At 41.9% G+C, this 21,793-nt stretch overlaps 1 protein-coding gene across 2 annotated transcripts in view; it reads left to right on the forward strand.

The window, feature by feature from the left end:
* Nucleotides 1–3,087: 3,087 nt before the first annotated feature.
* Nucleotides 3,088–21,793, forward strand: part of enpp2l (ectonucleotide pyrophosphatase/phosphodiesterase 2-like) — a 47,743-nt gene continuing 29,037 nt past the window's right edge. The window contains exons 1-15 of one of the 2 annotated variants that reach the window (XM_074612462.1): nucleotides 3,088–3,321; nucleotides 6,588–6,696; nucleotides 8,723–8,872; nucleotides 11,105–11,230; nucleotides 11,320–11,380; nucleotides 11,553–11,650; nucleotides 12,623–12,702; nucleotides 12,817–12,936; nucleotides 14,186–14,249; nucleotides 17,058–17,123; nucleotides 18,680–18,752; nucleotides 19,044–19,152; nucleotides 20,993–21,118; nucleotides 21,209–21,240; nucleotides 21,392–21,519. In XM_074612462.1, coding sequence (XP_074468563.1) covers nucleotides 11,369–11,380; nucleotides 11,553–11,650; nucleotides 12,623–12,702; nucleotides 12,817–12,936; nucleotides 14,186–14,249; nucleotides 17,058–17,123; nucleotides 18,680–18,752; nucleotides 19,044–19,152; nucleotides 20,993–21,118; nucleotides 21,209–21,240; nucleotides 21,392–21,519 — 908 coding nt within the window. In that variant the 5' untranslated portion in view covers nucleotides 3,088–3,321; nucleotides 6,588–6,696; nucleotides 8,723–8,872; nucleotides 11,105–11,230; nucleotides 11,320–11,368. The remainder of the gene's footprint in view (nucleotides 3,322–6,587; nucleotides 6,697–8,722; nucleotides 8,873–11,104; nucleotides 11,231–11,319; nucleotides 11,381–11,552; nucleotides 11,651–12,622; nucleotides 12,703–12,816; nucleotides 12,937–14,185; nucleotides 14,250–17,057; nucleotides 17,124–18,679; nucleotides 18,753–19,043; nucleotides 19,153–20,992; nucleotides 21,119–21,208; nucleotides 21,241–21,391; nucleotides 21,520–21,793) is intronic. The other variant, XM_074612461.1, reaches the window with a different exon arrangement.

The following is a 21,793-nucleotide window of genomic DNA, read 5'->3' on the forward strand; positions in this document are numbered from 1 at the left end:
CCATTCACAAAAACAGTAATTCTACCTTGCAAAACACGTGAGTATACATACCACTTTACAACCCTTTCAGTCATTTCCAAACTTAGCACACAGCTAACGTTGCCTCAGCTAGTGCTAGCGTTCACATTATTCATAACCTTATTGATTAGCTTCATGTTTTGATTTTTGCTAATGGCTGAGTGGGCGTTTCCATTTGAATCTTTGAGAATTTAGAGAAATTATTTAGAGAACATTGTGCTCTTGCAACGGGTATTTTGTATACATTTGTAAATAAGTAAGTTGGTAATCATGTGCATTGAACCATGAATTTTATTTAAAATTTTGCATTTCCATTTGCATGTTTTTTCTTTTATCAGCATTTCCACTTCATTTTGCAAGAGGTCACATTTTGTTCACACTCTGTCCATCATGATGATGTGATGTCATCCCGCATCAAAGCAGCGACATGAGGAGATTCAGGCTTCAGTGCCTGAGGACGAGCTTACACAGACATTAAGCTGACGAAGGCCTCCGTCACCTCCGTCACCTCAACACCAGACTGACATCACAGCAGCTCAGTTAGATTTTAAAAATCCTGAAGTTAGTTTCAACAATTGCATCTCTATTTTTTGTGTGTGGGTACAGACAAGTTCATTATTGTGTAGTTTTATTTGTTTTAGGTATAACCTTTTCAAACCAAATTCTGTAATTGAATTTCTCCAGATCTCCATAATATAGACGAGTAAAGATCTGACTACATGAGCTTATGCTTAGCGAAATGATTCAAACTTGCAAAGTAATTTGTAATTTCCACCTCTAGGTACCTATCTTCCATTTATGATGTACAGTCTGTGTAATCTCACCTCATCATATTTTCATTATTTTCATTGTTTCACCTGTCATGTTATTATCCGGGTCATGTGATTGCCTCTCATTGGTTGCTGCTACTGTATAGGTGAGGACACACCTGTGTTGTCTGTTTGTTAAAAGCCCCGACGAAGGCCTACAGCGGACGAAACATGTTGTTTTTTTAATGATTTAAAGCTTTTTAATATATACTTCCTTCAAAATATTTTGTTGTTTTCTGATAAAGGGTCTTAAAAAGAGTCGCAAAAAGCAGTATGAAACATATAGTTCAAAATTATGTTGCTGTTTCAATTAAAGGTCCAACACAACTACGGAAAACACTCAGACATCGGTCTCCTGGTTAAAAGTCCTTTGTTTGTTGGACCCATCGCACCATCAGTGATCTTTCTTGCCTTTCATACTACATCACTAACTCTTAACCGTATACAGTCAATACAGAATACATGACGTACAAATAACTCCTGGAAATCAAGAATGGCGTTCTTATTGCACGCTAAATTATCGTGGCATTCATACGCCTTTTGGTGTGAACGGGCCGCTGGGACAATGGTGAATTAGTTTAGTCAGTTTAGTCTGAAGATTTCGGTGTTAACAAATCACTTTTGACCTGACAAGTTTAGACTTTAGAGACATCAACAACTAGAAGCTTCGACAGAAAAAGTCAAAAGTCAGCTGTTCAGTGCTGTTGTGTCACCAACTGATGCTTCAGTTTGGCTTTTCCTAATTGTCTTCCCTAAAACTTTACAGTGCCAGTTGCAAAACTTAAACCACGCTAGCGGCATTGCTTTTGGGGAGGCGATGTTGAAATAGCTCAGCAACTATTGGATGAAAGTTTTGTACAGACATTCACGGAGCCCAGGAATGGGGTCAAAATTTGTCCAAACAATTTTGGTTTATCTACCGAACAGCCTCACTGAGCTGCAGACTCTCAGTTCTCCAAGCATATACAGCATTTATACATTTATGCAGACTCTTGTTTATCTTTCTGCAATGTCAGCTCACACTTACAGTCACTGTGCGTTGCTGCAATTTTACCGTAAGACGTTAGGAAACGCAGAACATTTGATCAGTCAGTGTATAGTTCTTGAGTCATCACTTGTGTTGCAACCTTTTCTTCAGCAGAATTCAAAACAGTTTTAGTTAAATGACATGTTCTGAGTATTATTAAATATGTGTGTGTAGATTATAGTGTGGGGGATGTTCTTTATTGTATTTTGCTCTTAAAGGGACTGTTTGTAACTTTTTACACGTATAAATCTACTGAGTCGGTGTCCCGTGCGCGCTCGCATATGCGCCTCGCGTGTGGCTACGCTGTTCAGACCGCTCATCTGCCTGCTTGTCTTCACTCACACAACGTGCTTGTACTCGCTCCACCTCACGTGCATGCGTGCACACTCCACACTGCAGAAGAGTTAGTAGCTCTGAGAATATCTAGTGAATGTACAGTGGACGTTTGTGCAGAAATAACTGCTGCAGCTCCTCCAGACCAACAGAGGTTTCCCGTGTCTTGTGAAGTGACGGGGCTCCGCAGCGAGAAACGTTATCGTCTCCCACCAAAACTCCGGCGTCTCCCCCGTTCCCTCCGGCCGCGGTCGGGAGGCTGAGGCAGGAAAAGCCAACACTAGGATCAGCATTGATTCAAGGAGAGACCTTCGTCTGGTCAGCTAACATTACTGCCAAGCAGCTGAAATATAGAGTGATATTGTGCTTTAAGCTGACGTGTGTCGCCTCACTGTGTTGAGCGATGCTCATTCATGTATATGTAGAGCGAGCACAAGCGCGAGCAACAGGACGCTGACTTTCGTTGACTTAACGGCCACAGGTGTCGCTGTTAACAAGCATTTCTGAAAGTTAGAAACAGTCCCTTTAATGTGTTTCTATTAGTAGTAATAGTAGCCTTGAAAGTGTCTGCATGCAATCAGGGACATGTGGGTGATTTTAATATCTATATTGTCAGTATAGTACTATAGTATTACATCCATATTCCTTTAAGGCTGAGTGAAATGTGCAGCCCCTCTTCTCCTCCAGAGTGCCCCTCTCTCTCTCTCTCTCTCTGTCTCTCTCTCTCTGTCCCCCTCTCTCTCTGTCTCTCTCTCTCTGTCTCTCTCTGCTGACTGTGTGTTGGACTCTGGAGCGTCACCTCGACCTGACGCACTCTTGTACCAGAGCACAGCTGTCACCATTACTTCATGCTTATTGGCCCAAGACCGAGAGAGGCAGAGGCAAAGCAAAGGCAAACAACAGGAGATAGAGAGAGAGAGAGCGAAAGAGAGAGAGAGAGAGAGAGAGAGAGAGAGAAAGAGAGAAAGAGAGAGAGAGAGTTGGACCCCTGCGCTCTGCTCCATCGATCCACAGAGGCGCACAGAGGAGCTTCTACTGGACTGTTGGACACAATTTCTGAGCTTTCTTTTGTGTTTTTTAAGAAGGAATGCTAAAGGTGGATTCACTATTTGGAACATGCTATTGGGAAATTTGGTACGGTAAGACTGTGATGGTTCTGATGTTGCTTTTTGATTCCCCTGATGTCGTTTTGTTTTTAGCTTTTCATTTGGAAGTGTTTCCCCAGCTTTTCCTCCTCCTCCTCCTCCTCCTCCCCCTCTCTCTGCTCTCTTGCAGAATCGACCAGTGAGCTGCACTTTGCCTCACATCAATGCAAGCCTTGAAATGTGAAAGCTTTACCTGAAGAGAGAGAGAGGGAATTACATAACTGAGCAGGAATATGAATTATGGAAGCAGCTGCTGTGACTGGCTGATGTTATTTGGGTCTGTGATGATGATGATGATGGTAGTGATGATGATGATGGTGATGATGATGAGTGATTGCCAGGAAGTGCTCAATGTCAACAGTGACACACAGATTTGTTTACCTGGGGGTGGCAAACTAAGGAAATGCTGAAGGTTGCACTATGTACTGTCCAAGGCGTGGGACATAACAGATACCATCATTATCATCATCATCATCATCATCATCATCATCATCATCATCATCATAAAATAATTTAGAGGATACATGAGAAGGCACGTCAATATGCAAAATGTCCACTTAAAAGTATTACTACAGGTATTATTATTATTATTATTATTATTATTATTATTACCATTATAATATTCAACATTTTACAATGGGAGAACATGCAGGGTCTTACAGTTAGGGATGCACTGATACCACAATTTTTCAGACCGAGTACGAGTACAAGTATTTACATTTGGGTACTCGCCGATACCGAGTACCGATACGAGTACTTCTCTGTGCCAAAAGACCCTCGTTAACAGCCAGCTGGAGGGTGTGAGCGACACACGGCAGGCTGGGGAGTCCTGCATAAGAGGCGGTGCGCCGCGACCGGCTCTAGGTCAGCTTGGAAAGGCTCGGGTTGAAGGTGGCTCGCGGCCGCAGCTTTACAGCACTCCCTCGCTGCACCGTGACGGGGCTCCCTGCTCCCGGTGTGACTGTCGACTGTTCTGGGTTCTGGGACCAGGTCCGCGGCGTTGTCTGCAACCCATCCGACCCGTCTTGAAACACGGATCAAGGAGTCTAATGCACGCGCGAGTCAGAGGGTGCAAGCAAAACCCCGTGGTGCAATGAAAGTGATGGTCGACGCGCGCTGGCTGAGGTGGGATCCCGGACCAGCGGGTTCTGGCGCAACAACGGAACGTCTCTCCTGCACCGTCGGGGAGATGGAGCGTGAGGACCCGAAAGATGGTGACGAGAGGTTAACGTCTCGCTGCTGTAAAGTGGTATCGGTGCCGTTGTATCTGAGCCGTTTTGCGAGTACGAGTACGAGTACATGAGCACAGTATCGGACCCGATACCCAATACTGGTATCGGTGCATCCCTACTTACAGCCATTATAGCCGACTTTAAACTCAGTCTGCGACGGTCAAATTCAAGCTGAAAGTGCTTCACATCTCATCAAGTTGTGCTCAAGTTAGGATCCGTGTCACTGAGATGTCTCGAGCACTGCAGCAAAGTTAAAGATATCTAGTGTTTCACAATAAAGTGGAATTTGTTTTAGCGAAAAGTCATAAAAATAAACATAATTTTGTGCAGAAAATTGAGCTTTTCATCATGTGACCCTTCAGATTTATCTCATACCCATTCGTATGCGTTAGAGTACAGATGCATTGGCTGCTTAATTCAGTGGTTCTGGTTCTCAAGTTTTGGTTTTTAAGGCCCGGACACAGGCCTCACGTCACCTTTGTCTTGGCCAAAAAAGTTGCACTCGAACACACCGCAAAGACTACAGCCGATGGCCAGTTAGCACGTACAGTCAGTGCCTGCGTGAGAGGAAATAACTCTCCACACCAGCAGACGGCGGTAGTCTGTATTAATTATTCAAATAGGGAAACAGGAAGAGTGAGGACGGCGGATATACAAGCCATTGTTATGATACGTTCATGAAACAAAGCAGCGTCTGTCGACCATTTTCACACCGCTCTCACTCATCGCTTAGCTTCATTCCAGACGGCCATGTCGCTGTGAAAATATCCGTGTATTAGAATGCTGGATCGGTCGAAAAAACATCGGGACACATCGCATCGTCGGCATTTTCAAAATCTTTTAAGATTTGAAAAATCTTTTAGTGTGGGACGGCATTTAGAGATCAGTATCATCTGAGCGGTATGTGTCTCTCTCTGTGAGTCTGTGAATCTTTGGTCTGAATACCGCTGCAAACATATTTCTGTTGGTTGTTTCTTTCTCTCAAACGGCTTCATCTACTTCTACTCAAAGTAACTGATGTCCCAGAATGCCGTTGGGAAGCTCCCAGAGAAAGGGAACATGAACATGTCCTGGCTGAAACCGTTAGTCGATTAATTGATTAGCCATTGGTCAGAAACTTAATCGCTAACTGTTTTGCCAATTAATGAATCATTTAATGTAAAAATCTTCAGCTTACAGCTTCTTAAAGGCGAATATTTCCAGCTTTTATCTGTTTTTTATAGTTGTAAATGGAAAATTTTTGGGGTTTTAAAAAATCAAATTGGAAGACATCACATTGAACTTGGACAGATGATCGTAAGTTACAGTCTGACTGTGTGAATTCAACCTGAATCAGTGTGAGAACAGAACACCTGCAGCAGGACTCGTCTGTCTTTTCTATTCGATTACATCCTAAACTCTGAAGAAAAGTTTCGATTCCTGCTGAAGAAAGTCAGCGGTTGTGGTTAAATAAAGAACTCATGTCTTTATCCGGTCATCAACTTTCTTATCAGCTGTTTTGTTGTGAAACAAAATGTTATTATTTTCTTTTTGTGAGCAACATTTCTTCTCCTCATTATGTCTTTAATACCAGGAAAGTTCTGTTCTGTGCACGTTTATTTTTTGGCGCTGTAGAGCAGTTTAGCGTGATCCCAGCCCACCGATGTCTGCTGTGAGAGAACATCTCAATCAGCTCTGTGAAGCACATTGTGTGAACCTTTATCTGTAGTGAGTTAGTGCCGGGCTCCTCTCTTTGAGCTATACAAGGAGTGGAATCACACAACACTCGACGTTTCCAGGGTTACCGCTCCTGGCTACCCGTTGACCTCTGACCCCTCTAGTGAGATGTGAGCGTGAATGTGTGTCAGAGGAGTACAAGCTCCTAGTTAGGGCAACAAGGTAGCACAGCGACCACCTTCCAGACGCTATTTTAGTAAACCTCTTCATTAACACAGAGGCTGTACGCGCCCCAGAGTCTGATTTTGTTTATTGGAGTCAATAAAGAATCATTTAATGTACGTTTCTCTGTGTTTTCTTTCTGCAGGTAGTGGTTGTGATCTGTCTGTGGGGTACTGATGTCAGCAGAGCTTATGTTTTTCAAGCGAGTAGACCTGCAGATGGAGGAGACAACCCATCACCACCTCACACTAAAGGTGAGAACGGACGCTTTTATACAAACATCTCCTCATGTAGTGAAATAAAAAACATGCTTTACATGTTGAAGCCCTAAAAAATGAGAATACTTAACAGTACTGTACGACCATTTGCAAAAGTAGACAGCACGCTTTTAGACAGATTTCCTTCCGGGCAGCTATTGGTTTCATGCAACACTAACTAAGCTATAACCTGTAGAGACTTTAAAACCAGCATAGCGATAATTTATTACCGTATCATCATGTGGCAAACAGGGACAATTTTGGTGCATTCATGGATGCTCTGACATTAATAGTATGCTGCAGAAAACCGTTGAATTAATAAGTTATGTCGATGAAAAACAAAATCCCATCCAGGAGACGACCAAAACGCAAACAGGGACGTGCAAAAAACTGATCAATTCAGTTGTTTCATGTATTAAAGTTACTGTGAGGAACTTTTAACTGGTTATAAAACAGCCTCTATATGACCTACACAAACAAGACCATCAGTGAGAATATTGGCTATTTCTATATAATTAGTCTTTATGCTCGTCATCGGGTCCGATTCCCCGCGACATCAGAAGAAAACGAAACGATTTGCGGCACCAGAAACTCCTTCAACTCAGACTCCAGCGGGGCCTCTGGCAGCGACCAGCCCACCACGGACAGACCCTGATCCGGCTTCACTGCCGCCTTCGACCTGCTATCGGAGCTCCGGCGGGAGGTGGAGTGCCCCTTCTTTGGACAGGAGTACAGCTTCGCCTTGCTGTTTGCGCTGGGAGCCGACACCACGCTGCTGGAGGCCCAAGCCGTATTGCTGGGACCGCTGGAGGGAAGGGAGGCACGGGAGAACCAGAACCAGGACTGAGCGGAGAAGACTGTCAGACCCTGCTGCAGTAAAATGAGAGGTTTTCTAAAGGGTGGTTTCTGGTGCTTGGAAACACTACCGCTTCTATCCAGAGATACCGCCAAAATCAACACAAAATGAAAGTTCCTCTTCGTAGCTTTGAGCCCCAGACATACCAACCCGACATCAAAGAACTAGCGGCGATGAAGGCCGACCGTTGCGTCACCTCACGCTGCCTTTGTCTTGGCCGACTAGTTGCACTCGAACACACCGCAAAAACTACAGCCGACGGCCAGGTAGGACGTACGTTCTGCGTCTGCGTGAGAGGAAATAACTCTCCACACCGGCAAGCGGCGGTAGTCTGCATTCATTATTCAAAAAGGGAAACAGGAAGATCGAGGGCGGCGGATATACAAACCGTTGTTATGATACTACATGAAACAAAGCTGCGTTTGCCGACCATTTTCACACCACTCCCTCACCACTTAGCTTCATTCCAGATGGCCAGGTCGCTGTGAAAATATCCGTGTACCTTCCGTGCTTTTTTCCTCTTGACATTACTCGTTGGCTTGCTTTCCTCACTTCCGTTTCTCTTCTTGTGCACTGATTCATTTAAGCTGAACAGCCAATCAGAGTGATTTCTCTCACCAACGAGCTCCAACATGCTGAATCGGCCGCAAAAAACCTCCAACACGGTCAGACTAGAGCCGACGGTGCGGGACACACCTCAAAGACTAGAGCGACAGGCGCTCACCGACGGCCCCAAACTGTCCAACGGCCGACCGCCGGCTTGGTGTTTCATCACCTTTAAATAAAAACTGTTATGCAGCCATGACTCAAAGTTCAGATACCAGTGAGTTTTCAAAACAGTCCCCACATACTCTATTACAGGTATAATGAAACTTTGACAGAACAGAAAGACTATTGTTTTGCTCTGTGTTTGTTTTGTTGTGTGAAGTGAAACCAAAGGCTGCCTGCAGAGTTCTTTGAAAAACAGCTTGTAGTTATTTGCAAAATGTGTTGTTTATTAACAGCCTTTAACCTGCATGAATACTTTGTGTGCTGTACATACAGGAGTGTATGGTTCTATTCAAATAAAGTCAAAGTATGCATCTTAAGTAAGAAAAAAGAACAGATTTTTATTTCACAGTATGTTGTCAGCAGTTGTGTCTAACTCAGCCTGTGTCCTCCCTGCAGTCGTCTCAGAGTGGGTCAGCTCAGCAGGCTCCTGCAAGGGGAGGTGCTTTGAGCTGGAGGAGGCCCAACCTCCAGGATGCAGATGTGACAATCTGTGTAAAACCTACTACAGCTGCTGCACGGACTTCACCGACCACTGCCTGAAAACAGGTCAGTCTGATGTCACAATCACCTCACCTCGTTTTACCTTATTTAAAGTGATATCATGTGATAAGGAGGCAGCGTTTTCTGTCCTGTTTGGCAGTTTAACAGGATGTCACAAGAACTGATTCGGAGGCTAAGTCAGGCCTTTGGCATAGAAACAAGTGATTACGTTTTTGTTGTAGTTGTATCTTAAAGGATCAGGCTGGTGTTCTTTTATATTTTTGTTATCAGCAACAAAGACCGTGAAAAGATCAAAACCAATAACGTGTTTAGTCTCTCAATACTTTCTGATTTCCCTTCCCTTTCTGTGGCGCGCAGACCCAAGTCCATCGGTTCCTATTTAAATCTTTAAATCTTTAAAAACACCTCACAAATATCAGCTCGTTCGCACAATAAAGGCGTATAAATGCCACGATAATGTGCAAGGTGTTAAGCGTGCAAAACGTACATCTTTTGTATACCGTGTTTCCTGTACTGACTCAAGGAGGGTGAAAGGAGGAGATGTCACGCGTCATCATTGCGTCATATTATTGGGGTACAACACATGCGAAGTGTGTCATAGCCCATAGCTGAAGACCAGTGTCCCAGCCTCTTTCAATAAGCCTTTTACTGACTGCATTGTAAACGCATTTGCGTATAAATGATATAGTAATGACGTAGTATGACGTAGTATAAAAAGCAAGAAAGACTACTTATGGTGGAAGACACATGTTCGAGATCGTTGTTGACCGGTGTTTTGTTTTGTAAGTTAGTGACATTTTTTGTTGACGTTTGTGATGACTATGACGTTTTCCCTGACCTTAACTAAGTGATTTTCTTGCCTAAACCTAAGTTAGTAGTTTTGTTGTCTAAACCTCACTGTGGACGTTTGCGTGTCGTACAAATGACACGTGAAAACACTAAAATATGTACTCATGACAAATGAAATGTCGTGGTATTTATACGCCTTCCTGTGAGGCCGGGTTGCAAATACAGTATATAGTTTATTTTTTCTCTCTTCCTCTTTAATTTCCTAAAATAGTTTTCAGCAAACGTTACTGAAACAATGGTCAGTAAATAGTGCATTTGTTGGGGACTATTTTCAGCGGCGGATTAATCCATATTCGGTGCTGTATATCAAGTAGGGATGCACCGATGCAAATTTTTCAGTCCCTTACCGATAGCGATACCTGGGCTTTGGGCATCGACCGATATCAATGTTTAATTAATAACCTGTATGCCTCACTGTGTGGAAATGAGTGGGATCTTTCTTTGTAAACTTTGTAAAACTAGGGCTGTCAATCAATTAAAATATTCAATCAAGATTAATCACATGATTGTCCATAGTTAATCGTAAAATGAATCGCTGACTAATCGCACATTTTTTATCTGTTCAAAATGTACCTTAACGGCAGATTTGTCAAGTATTAAATACTCTTATCAACATGGGAGTGGAAAAATATGCTGCTTTATGTAAATGTATGTATATATTTATTATTGTAAATCAATTAACAACACAAAATAAAGACAGATATTGTCCAGAAACCCTCACAGGTACTGCATTTAGCATAAAACGATATGCTCCAATCATAACATGGCAAACTGCAGCCCAACAGGCAACAACACGCGATGTATGCCTGTGATTATCATAGTGTGCATGTCTGTAAAGTTCACATATCTGGAAGTCAGAGGTCAAGGGACCCCTTTGAAAGCGTAAGTTTGGAGCGTTATTTACCCTCCTTCTCGACAAGCTAGTATGACATGGTTGGTACCAATGGATCATCAGGTTTTATAGTTTAATATGATACCAGTATCTTCACTCTAGCTTTAGAAACGAGCTCGCTACAACCTCCGAAAGATCGTTTGCGTTAATGCGTTAAAGAAATAGCAGTACTACAATAGCTCCAGTAGAAAGCTCAGTGAACACAACATGATAAGTGCTTTCTGCTGTAGCTGATATAACATGAACAAAAGGCAACTTGTCTTGTTAGCCAAAATGCCAATTTTCATCTGATGCTAATTTAAAAGCTTGGCTGGGAGTGCAACCGCAGTTTAATCTTGAAAACATTAAGCGAACAACAGTGGGACGTTTTCCAAAACAACAGAAGAAAATCTCTACAAATGAGCTACTTGTGCTTTTACGTCTTCTCTGCTTGTAATAAAACTGACTTTAATCCACAGTTAAAGCCTCAGTTTGATTGATTAAAGCTGTAATAAAGTGATGTATATAATGAACTTTGCTCCACTCCTGCGTCTCAGCGGGAGGTTTTGAGTGTACGCAGGATCGCTGTGGCGAGGAGAGGAATGGCGACTACGCCTGCCACTGTTCAGAGGACTGCCTGCAGAGAGGAGACTGCTGCTCCAACTACAAGTCACTGTGCAAAGGTACTTATCATGATTGGTCTCTATATAACGTTGTATAACAGTCATTATACAACATTACTCTTTACTCTGTGCTGTTGTTTCCACGTGAGGTGAGGCTACATGGGCGAAGGGAGACTGTGAGGAGATCAAGAGTCCTGAATGTCCTGCAGGGTGAGTCGGAAACTGACGTCAATCAGTTAAACATAAGTGTTTTTGTGCTAATACAAAACATGCTGTAATTTGCAATTTACTAACAAAATAAGAGATTTAGGAGTTCTCCGATTGGATTCAGAGAAAAGTTTAAGAGCTTTTGTGAATTTTGTCTTTGCATCCTTCTGCTCAGCTTCATCCGTCCTCCCCTCATCATGCTGTCTGTCGACGGGTTCAGAGCATCCTACCTGAAGAAAGGAAACTCCGTCACCCCCAACATACACAAACTCAGTACGTTCGCTTTACCTTACCTGAATACTTCATCTCCTATATGTGGTTGTAGTGATCTTAGAGAAGCTCTCGTCCATGTTGCACAGTCCACTTTACCATGAACTCAAGTCCCATGTCAAGTCCAAGGTCAAGACTGAGAAAGCCCAATGTCAGGTCCCAAATCAAGACTGACTAGTCCCAAGTCAAGTCCCAAATCAAGACCCAGGGCAAGACTGAAAAGTCACAAATCAGGTCCAAAGTCATGTCCCAAGTCAAGATGGACAAGTTCCAAGTCAAGTCCAAAGTCCCAAGTCAAGACTGATAGGTCCCAAATCAAGTCAAACGTCATGTCCCAAGTCAAGATGGACAAGTTCTAAGTCAAGATCCAAGTCAAGACCCAAGTCAAGACTGTCAAGTCCCAAGTCAAGATCTAAGTCAAGACTTTAGTCCCAAGTCCTAAACTTTGAGTTTGAGAGACACTGAAACAAGACTTTACGGATCAATCGAACACACTCAGCTCTTTGAATACTGAGGTGTTTATCAGTGGCCCTCATCCACCAGTCAGAAGAGGATTGTTGGCTCTGAACTGATCTGGCTTTCAACTGCATGCACCCTCCATTTAGCACACTTTATTGACAACTTTAACTTTTTTTTCTGGGACCACAGTCATCTTTTTGAGGGCAAATGAAATCAAGTCACCTCCAATCTATTTTACTTTTCCTGCGTCACCCATCTGTTCTCTCTAACCAAGGACAAGAGACGAGGAATCAGAAGGAACACCGAGACACAACATGCAAATTGCAGCAAACTCTTTCTGATATCTGTTGGGTCCAGGTCACAAGGATGATGACACTCATAGATGTTTCCAATACAAGCCAAGCCTTTTCTATTCTCGATTCCACTCTGCTCAGTCATCAATTGCCCCTTTTGATTTAGTGCTTATTAAAATATGTTTTATAAAGTTTAATACTGAAAATGTTTGTTTCCTCTCAGGAGAGTGTGGTACGTCAGCACCCTACATGCGACCAGTCTACCCATCAAAGACCTTCCCAAATTTATACACTCTAGCCACAGTAAGTGACCCTGGGTAATGTCTAATTGATTCAATAACAGCCAGTGACGCCGCTGCAGGACTGATATTTCATATATTAAAGTTAGTGACATTGCTCTGTGTGATCTCTCCGCAGGGTCTGTACCCAGAGTCTCATGGGATTGTGGGGAACACCATGCACGACCCGGTGTTCAACGCCACCTTCGGCCTGCGCACCAGAGAGAAACTGAACCACCGCTGGTGGGGCGGGCAGCCTGTGAGTAAACTCTACATACCAGCTTGTGATTGGATGGGAATCACTCCAAACTTGAACTGGTTAGCAATCAGTTAGCACCCGTCACTCACTTATCATGGTTGACACAACTGAAACTTTTGTAAATCACAAAACTAACTAGTTTCATATCCTGAGAAATCTTGCATTTTGGAAAATGCTTGTTTGACATCTTTCGTTGAATTCGATGGAAAGACAGATATCACATTTTATCTCTGCTTTTAGTAGACACATTTAGCCTAGCTTAGCACAAAGCCTGGAAGCAAGGGGAAACTGCTAGCCTGTTAAAAGTTAACAAATTGCATTCCAACGACTTAGCACAGAAAAAGTAGATCTTGTTTCAGGATCAGTTAACTATGAATCGGAGCTATTTCTTGGCCGACGACAGGGCATACTACTTCGTTATAACATTGCGCCTTGAACTTGGACCCTCGTGCTCATATGTCTGATATATGCATGGATGTTTAAAGAGAGCTGGATGCAGTGCTGGAGTAGGGCTGCCAGATTATGGCCAAAATGATAATCATAAATATTGAGATCACAATTATTTATAGATTTTAGGGACAAAATATTTAGCAATTTCACATTAAAAAAAACAGAGCGCTGCTTTCACTTCCATGTTGTGCTAAATTCCGACCGTCAAAAGCTCTGACTGTTATCCTTTTACTTTGTTATTGTCATTTATTACACGGCTGTGTTGAATACTCGATTCTGATTAGTCAATCACGGCGTTCTGCGGTTTGTAATTTCTGTATTACAGACCGTTGTGTTAACAGTATGTAAACACAGAGCTGCTCATACCAGGGGTACATATACAAAGTAATAATAATAATAATAATAATAACATCAACAACAATAATATTATTATTAATAATAAATAAATAAATATAATAAATATAATAAATAAATAAATAAATATAATAAAAAACATAGAAATGCAAAATGAATTGGTTAATATAATTAGTTTTAGGAATTTTAGTTATTGCCTTCTTATTCTTAATGTTTGTTATCATGGTGCCATATTGACGCAGTTATGGATAAAAAAGATCCACCCATCCCATCCCAAATTAAATTAAATGCACAAATAACATAATATCGACAGCACACACTGTTTACTATTATGGGATTGACACACAGCAATACAATCTTATAGGTGAAGCATTGCACTGTTTAACCTTTACACATAACACAGTATAAGAGTGACACGAGATTTCTCTTTTTTTCTGTTCTACAGATCTGGATCACAGCAAAGGAACAAGGAGTGAAAGCAGCCACGTTCTTCTGGCCTTGGTACTTAAGTTAGTACTGGAATATTTCTCAATAGCTTCAGACACTGAAAGCAGCGCTGCACTGGTAACTCACAAAACCTCAAAAGAGGATATTGGTTCTTTAGGAGGCAAAGAATACGGGTTATTGTAAGTTTGTTTATGCCAGTGTATTGGTCAAGAATATATTCTAAAAGCTGAATTTACAATATATAATTTATAGTACATAGATCTATTTCATCGGAAGTGCATTAGTAGTAGTAGTGTGTATCTTTTCGGACACACCGAGCAGTAATTTACGACGTCACTTCCTGAGAGCCTCCTTGCCGGTTGGAGACGTGTAACCATTGTAACCCGTACCAACCTCATATGACCAAAACGACGGTTTGTAAGAATCAAAGTCTGAACTAATTTTAAATATTTATATTACTCCTAGCAAAGTGAAATCTTATAAATACAGTTAAATTAAAATGTTATTGACGTTACAGAGCTCTCCGTCAACGTAACGTTGTCGTTACTACCCCATTGCATTGTGGGATATGTATGCTGCCATAGTGTCCGGCATTTGCATACTTTAATATTTAACTAAGGTTATGGTAATAAGCTTGACACTTGAAATGTTGGGAGAATTCAAAGGAAATTTAAAGGAGCTAAATGCCTTCTTTAACTTCATTTCGTGAGTTTCTATAACAGATATGTTTACACTGAAGAGAACACATTTAAAGATCTAGAGTACAGTCCACTTGAGCATTTTCATATTCAAATTTTCAAATGTATTTATTTATTTTATTTGCACACACATAAAATCCAGATAATGAAAAAAAATAAATCAAATTTAAGTCTACAATATGGCTGAGCTGATTATTGTTTCAAAAATACTAAGAATTTTTGTCTGGACCGCAGAGGGCCAGCAGCCCTACAAACCCAAAGTAATGAAGTTACACGATTGGTCAGCCGAGTGTTGGAGTTTCCTCATTGGCTGTTGCTCTTTCAAAAAATTAAAAGGCGGGAACAGTCCCGAACGTGTCCGGCTTGCAAAACTTGGACCAAGCTGCCAAACTAGGTGATCTAGTTCTAAAATGAGACCAGATTCAGCAGTGACATCATCGCCTGTTGCTCACTTAAAATGTTTTCAGATGTAGATTTTGGTGGATTGTTGAGACGGAATAACAGAAAGTTTAGCAGAGCAACGACGAGCAGAGAACCAATCAGATGCATTCAACGATCGGTTACGTCAGCGATTGAACGGCCAGTTTAGTGGAGCAGCGCGTCCCCTAGTGTCCTCGCTGGACGTGGTGGACATGTACCGCTGGATTTAACATCATGACCACTGACTATTTGTAGAACAATTTAGCCACAAATTCACAGACTGGAGACTCGTTTTTTTAAGTTTAAACTGATTTTATATTCCCATTTCCTCAATTTATTTCATAATGTAAAGTAAACACGCAGGAGTGGAAATAAACTTGCTCTAAGATTCAGAGTTTGTCTTCGCTTATCAAACATTTAAAGACACTTTTGTCTTTATTTCACAGCACAGACAGATTAGTTTCAGAGAACATTTGCACGCCCGATGACATAATGATCACGAGGGAAACATCCTGAGACGGACTTACACAATGGGACCCGATCACACACAGACACAGGACAATGACCCACCCCAACACTCTCAGTCACAACGGAGGCCATTGATGACTCAAACACCGGCTTGTTGAGGCACTGAGAAAAAAAAAAATCATTCAAATCAAGACACGAGGCTGGATTTTATATATTAAAAGAACAGTGTGTAACATTTCGGGGATCTATTAGCAGAAATAGAATAAAATATACGTTAGTGTATAATCACCTGAAACTAAGAATCGCTGTGTTTTCGTTAGCTTAGAATGAGCCGCAGACTGCTAAACCGTGGTACCGCCAGCCGCCGTCTGACTTCCGTTGCTCCTAAAGTAGTGTTGTTATGGTAAGGATGGTCTCTGAGGGAGGTGAATAGAGTAATACAGGGATGACGTATTTTTGTAGGCCAACAATGAAGTTAGCGTCGCCCTGGTTCCCTCGACAAAACGCCAACGGGATCGTTCCATTGGGTTTTGGATTATTGCAGAAAATAAGCTAATGTTTTGTTCAGCAAGATAATCTCCACTAATGAACATCACTTTATGATTTTTGAAGTGTGAATGCAATCTCTAAAAGTAAAAATCTAACATTACGCTATAAACAAACTACACCACGGTCGCATTAATGCGAGTATACACAACGAGGCTGTGTAGGAGGACGAGTCGGCGTGATGACGTTTAGTAGTCTCATTTAGCCACTTGTTTTTAAAATCTTCAAAATTCACTCGTGAGGTATTTATTGAAGTATTTTATGTCATAGAACAAAACGTTAAAATCTCTCCAGCGTGTGTTAACCACAGACCTTATTTCAGGCATCTGACTAAAACCCATTGACTTCCAGACGAGAGAACCGGAAGTGCTAAAATGCTAAATCATTTCTGGGTTTTAGGACTCATCCTGTAGCGCTCTATGACGTTACCACTGTTTTGCACTCACGTTACGTCAGTCTTGGAAAGGGAGGAGTGAGCGGAGGGCTACTCAGTTGGTTGCAGTCTGCAACCACACCACTAGATGCAGCCAAATCCTGCACAATGTACCTTTAATATTATCGATATTGATTGTAATAAGGCTTATATTACAGACGGATCAGCTCCCCTTTTCCCCTTTTTGTTTATAAGGACAAGTGGTTCTTTTAACCCAGTCAGTCAAGTATTAAAATATATACCATGAAGTGTGTATTACTTCTTCTTTCTCCAACTTGACTGCTTGTTAATGGTTTTGTTTCCAGGGTGATTCCTCTGGAGAGGAGGATTTTAACCATCCTGAGCTGGCTGCATCTGCCTGATGATGAGAGGTACGTCTTTCTGTTCATTTCTTTAGAAACATGAATTCACTTATTAAAAAAATGTTTTTTTGACTGGAGTAAATCTGTAGTAAGTCTTTCTCTTGGAACAAACTTTGACTTGCAGTAGCAGAGAAACCACAGGTGGAACTAATAGCATTAATGTTGGCTCAGTTGAATGCAGCTGTTACTAATGTTAGTTATACTTGTGTTTGACGTAGTCGAAATGTCTGCTGTGAGCAAGGTATAGTATTATAATTTTGACCACTATTTCTATTGTTTAAGTTCCTTTCTGTGTTCAACACATTACAAAACTGTGTTTAAGTTAAACAAGGAGTTAATTGATGGTTATCATGGAGCGTTTGTGCAATAATGATACATCTTATGTTTATTCCTAATAGTTTAACTTTAAAACCTCTCTAGTTACCAACACTGATACTGACCACCGACTCCTGTCTAAAGTTATTAGGGCTGCACAATTAATCAAAATATAGCTTACTGCAATTTTCAAATCTCAAGACGCACGATATTTGTTAAAGGTGAAATGTGTACCATTTTAAATTGAATATTGTGGTGCTGCAGAGATGTCCTGACCTACACATCTTACGAGACTTAAGAAAAAATCATTGTACAGATACCTGCAAAAATCACACCATAATCATTTTAATATGTTTTTCAATGAATGATATAAAAATTACCATTCCCTCTAATATCGCTAATCATATCGCAGTTGCAATATCAGCCGTAATAATCTCAGTTAGATATTTTTTTCAAAATGGTTCAGCCCTAAAAGTTTTATCACGTTATTTATTGTAACGTATTAACTTTATCATCATAAAGTGGGCATGTCTGTAAAGGGGAGACTCGTGGGTACCCATTGAACCCATTTACATTCACATATCTGGAGGTCAGAGGTCAATGGAGCCCTTTGAAAATGGACATGACAGTTTTTCCTCGACAAAATTTCCTGTAAGTTTGGAGCGTTATTTAGCCTCCTTCCTGAGAAGCTAGTAAGACATGGCTGGTACCGATGGATTCATTAGTTTTTTTTGTTTCATATGACACCAGTATCTTCATTCTAACTTTAAAACTGAGCCCGCTACATCCTCTGCAAGATCGATTGTGTTAATGCATTAAGAAATCAGTGGCGTTGAAACAAATTTTCGTTAATGTGTTATTATTGCGTTTGACTTTTGACAGCCCTAGCGTATACTGTATTTATATATGCATATATAACTTGTATTGTATGTCAAAGATGTTAGTCTTGTTACTCTAAGTCATGTTTATATAAGAAGTGCTGTGTGTTTTATATTTAGTCAGCAGTATCTGAGAGCTGGTAAGAGTCTCTTGAGGATAAAGGTTGTTTTTAGTGTTGAGCAGATTCTGGGTCAGTGAAGATCACCAGCTGATGAGTGTTTTCGTAGTGTAGTGAGGCGGCAGGTGGGTTAGATGCTCAGCGAAGGGTTTGATCTTGTTTACTCATCATGGTGACCTCACAATTCTCTCACACCTGGATGATGGTTTTTATTAAAAGTCATGATTAAATTGCCAGTGTTGTGTCTCCTCAGGCCGTACGTTTACGCCGTCCACTCGGAGCAACCCGATACCTTCGGACACCGACTGGGACCGCTCAGCAGTGAGGTGAGTGTGACAACCGAGGGTCGAAAAAGCTGCTTTATTTAACCTTTATTTTTCCAGGATAGCCCCATCGAGATTTAAAATCTCTTTTCCGAGGGAGTCCTGGCCAAGACAGCGGCATAAAAGTTTCACACATAAAAGCACAAATAACAGAACAACATAAGAACTTTCACATAAAAGTTGCATCAACCAATGAATTAACGGTGTCGTTTTTAAAATCTGGCATGTTTATAAAATAATCTAATTTAAAAATGTAAAGTTATCTTCAGTTATTTCTTTTTTCCCTGTCTACAGCTGGATAACCCTCTGAGAGAGATGGATAACATCATCGGTCAGCTGATGAACGGTCTGAAGCAGATGAACCTGCATCGCTGCGTCAACGTCATCATCGTAGGAGACCATGGTACGACCGCCGTATGATCTGTGACCTTTAGTTAAAGCTAGCCAGTTTATTTAAAGGGACTATTTGTAACTTTCAGAAATGTCTTGTTAACAGCGACACCTGTGGACGTTAAGCCAACAAAAGTCAGCGTCGGGCTCGCACTTGCTCGCTCTACATAGACATGAACGAGCTCCGCTCAACACAGTGAGGCGACACACGTCAGCTAAAACTACAATATCACTCTATATTTCAGCTGCTTAGCAGTAATGTTAGCTGACCAGACCAAGGTCTCTCCATGAATCAATGCTGATCTTAGTGTTGACCACAGCTTGAGAGAGACACCGGCACCCGGTCGGAGACGGTAACGTTTCTCTTCCTGCTTCAGCCCGGCTGCATGAAAAGAAATGTTACCGTCTCCGACCGGGTGCCGGTGATAACGTTTCTCGCTGTTGAGCCCCGTCACTTCACAAGACACAGAAAACCTCTGTTGGTCTGGAGGAGCTGCAGCAGTTATTTCTGCACAAACGTCCACTAGATATTCTCAGAGCTAAACTAAGTCTTCTGCAGTGTGGAGTGAGCGCGCATGCACATCTAGAGTTGGAGCGAGACAGCGAGAACCCGCGCGTGAAGGCAAGCAGGCAGCGGAGCAGTGACTTAGCCACGCGAGCGCGTGCATGTGTCCCGACCCGGTACATTTATACGCTTAAAAAGTTACAAACATTCCCTTTAAAGGTGAGTTAATAAGTAAGAAGATGACAAGGGATACAAATACAAACCTCCAAAAAGTAAACTTTGAGCGCTGCGTTCGTTGGCAATTTTCGAGCAGTGCGCCACACCAAGGGTAACTTCAGCCTATAGTCAGGCGCCACCGCTCTCCCCTATAGGAAAACAATGGCACATCCAGCGCAGAGGGGTTTCACCGCTGATCATGTGTGGGCGGCTTAACAGCTAACAGAACCAAACACACAGCAGGACTGACAGTTTCTGACAGAGAACATGAAGCGTCACACAGTGAAACTGCAGTTTAGTGCAGACAGCTGCATAGATTTCTCTATGTGTGAGGGAAAAACACGTCTGCAACGCCTGACGGGGGACAATTGTGGTTTGTATTCATTCAATCAAACATTACAGCAGTGGTCGTTGCAGACACACCTGGCGGAGATCTGCACTATATTGAGTCCCCTTTTCTAGTATTTACTGGAACCTCCGGGTCTGAGAAATGAAGCCAATGTTGAAGTGCCTCAAACCTGCATCCTCTCTAACAGCCAGCAGGTGGCGACTCCTCTGGTTGTTTAGAAGTCTATGAGAAAATGATCCTACTTCTCACTTGATCTATTACCTCAGTAAACATTGTAAACATGAGTTTATGGTCTCAATCACTAGTTTCAAGTCTTCTTCAATACAGCATGATGTTCATTTAGTAAATTATGGTCCCATTTAGAGTCAAATAGACCATAAAGCAGGGGATGCTTTAGGGCGGGGCTACCTTGTGATTGACAGGTCGCTAACACGGCGTTGTCTGGTCTGGGAGTTGTCTGTATTTTTCGTCTTACAAGGCTTCCAAACTGTAGTCCACAAACTAATGAGTGACGTCCACTTATATATATACAGCCTATGGAAAAAACACATTGAACACATGAAGTTCTTCAATTCTTTGAGGAGCACAAAGTCCCGTTCACCTCCAGTGGTTTTACAAGTTTCAGAGGCAGATATGTCAAAATCTTCATGAACAGAAAAGAAGATGTAACTTGTGTAACTTTTAGGTGAACTGAACCTTTTATTACTACTACTACTACTACTACTACTACTAATAATAATAATAATAATAACAGAAAGCATGGCTGTCTTTTGTGTCTCTCAGGTATGGAGGAAGCCCACTGTGATCGGACAGAGTTTCTTAGCAGCTACCCGCTCAACATAGACGAGATCACGCTGATCCCCGGCTCGCTGGGCAGGATACGACCCCGCGACCCCAAATCCACCACATGTAAGAAGGGAGTGACACCAGACTGGATCAGATTTTCTTTTTTTTTAAGTTAAACAGGCTTAATTTTGACATTATATTCTTCTTTTCCAGATGACCCAAAAGTTGTGGTTGCAAACCTCACTGTAAGTACGACGACGAAACACCCAACACAGACGTGAACTAAACTCTCCAACTGTTCAGTGAGACTTGACAGAGAGAGAGAGAGAGACAGAGAGAGAGAGAGAGACAGAGAGAGAGAGGTCAGGTCGTTCACCTCTATATTTGTTGTTTCAGTGTAAAACGCCGACTCAGCACTTCAAGCCGTACCTGAAGCATCATTTACCCAAGAGGCTTCACTACGCCAACAACCGCAGGATCGAGGACGTCCAGCTGCTGATGGAGAGGAAGTGGCACATCGCCAGGTAACCTGTGACGCACTGGGGATGATTTTATACCAATACATCATTACTGAGAAATGAGAAATGTACCAGGAAACAACAAAACATCTGCATCGCCATCGGGTATCGGTCAAATACTTTATTTTAAACATCTGTATCGTCCCATAATTTTGCAATCGGTGCATCAGTAGAAACTTGTCCTGTCATCAAAACGGAAAAAGAAGTCCCTGAAAAAGTCGTCCTCAGCAGGAATTATTTGTTCTCATTCTCTAGTTAGTATCACAAAAGTGTTTTAGTT

The sequence above is a fragment of the Sebastes fasciatus genome, chromosome 17 (assembly GCF_043250625.1).
Source record: "Sebastes fasciatus isolate fSebFas1 chromosome 17, fSebFas1.pri, whole genome shotgun sequence".
Lineage (NCBI taxonomy): Eukaryota > Metazoa > Chordata > Actinopteri > Perciformes > Sebastidae > Sebastes > Sebastes fasciatus.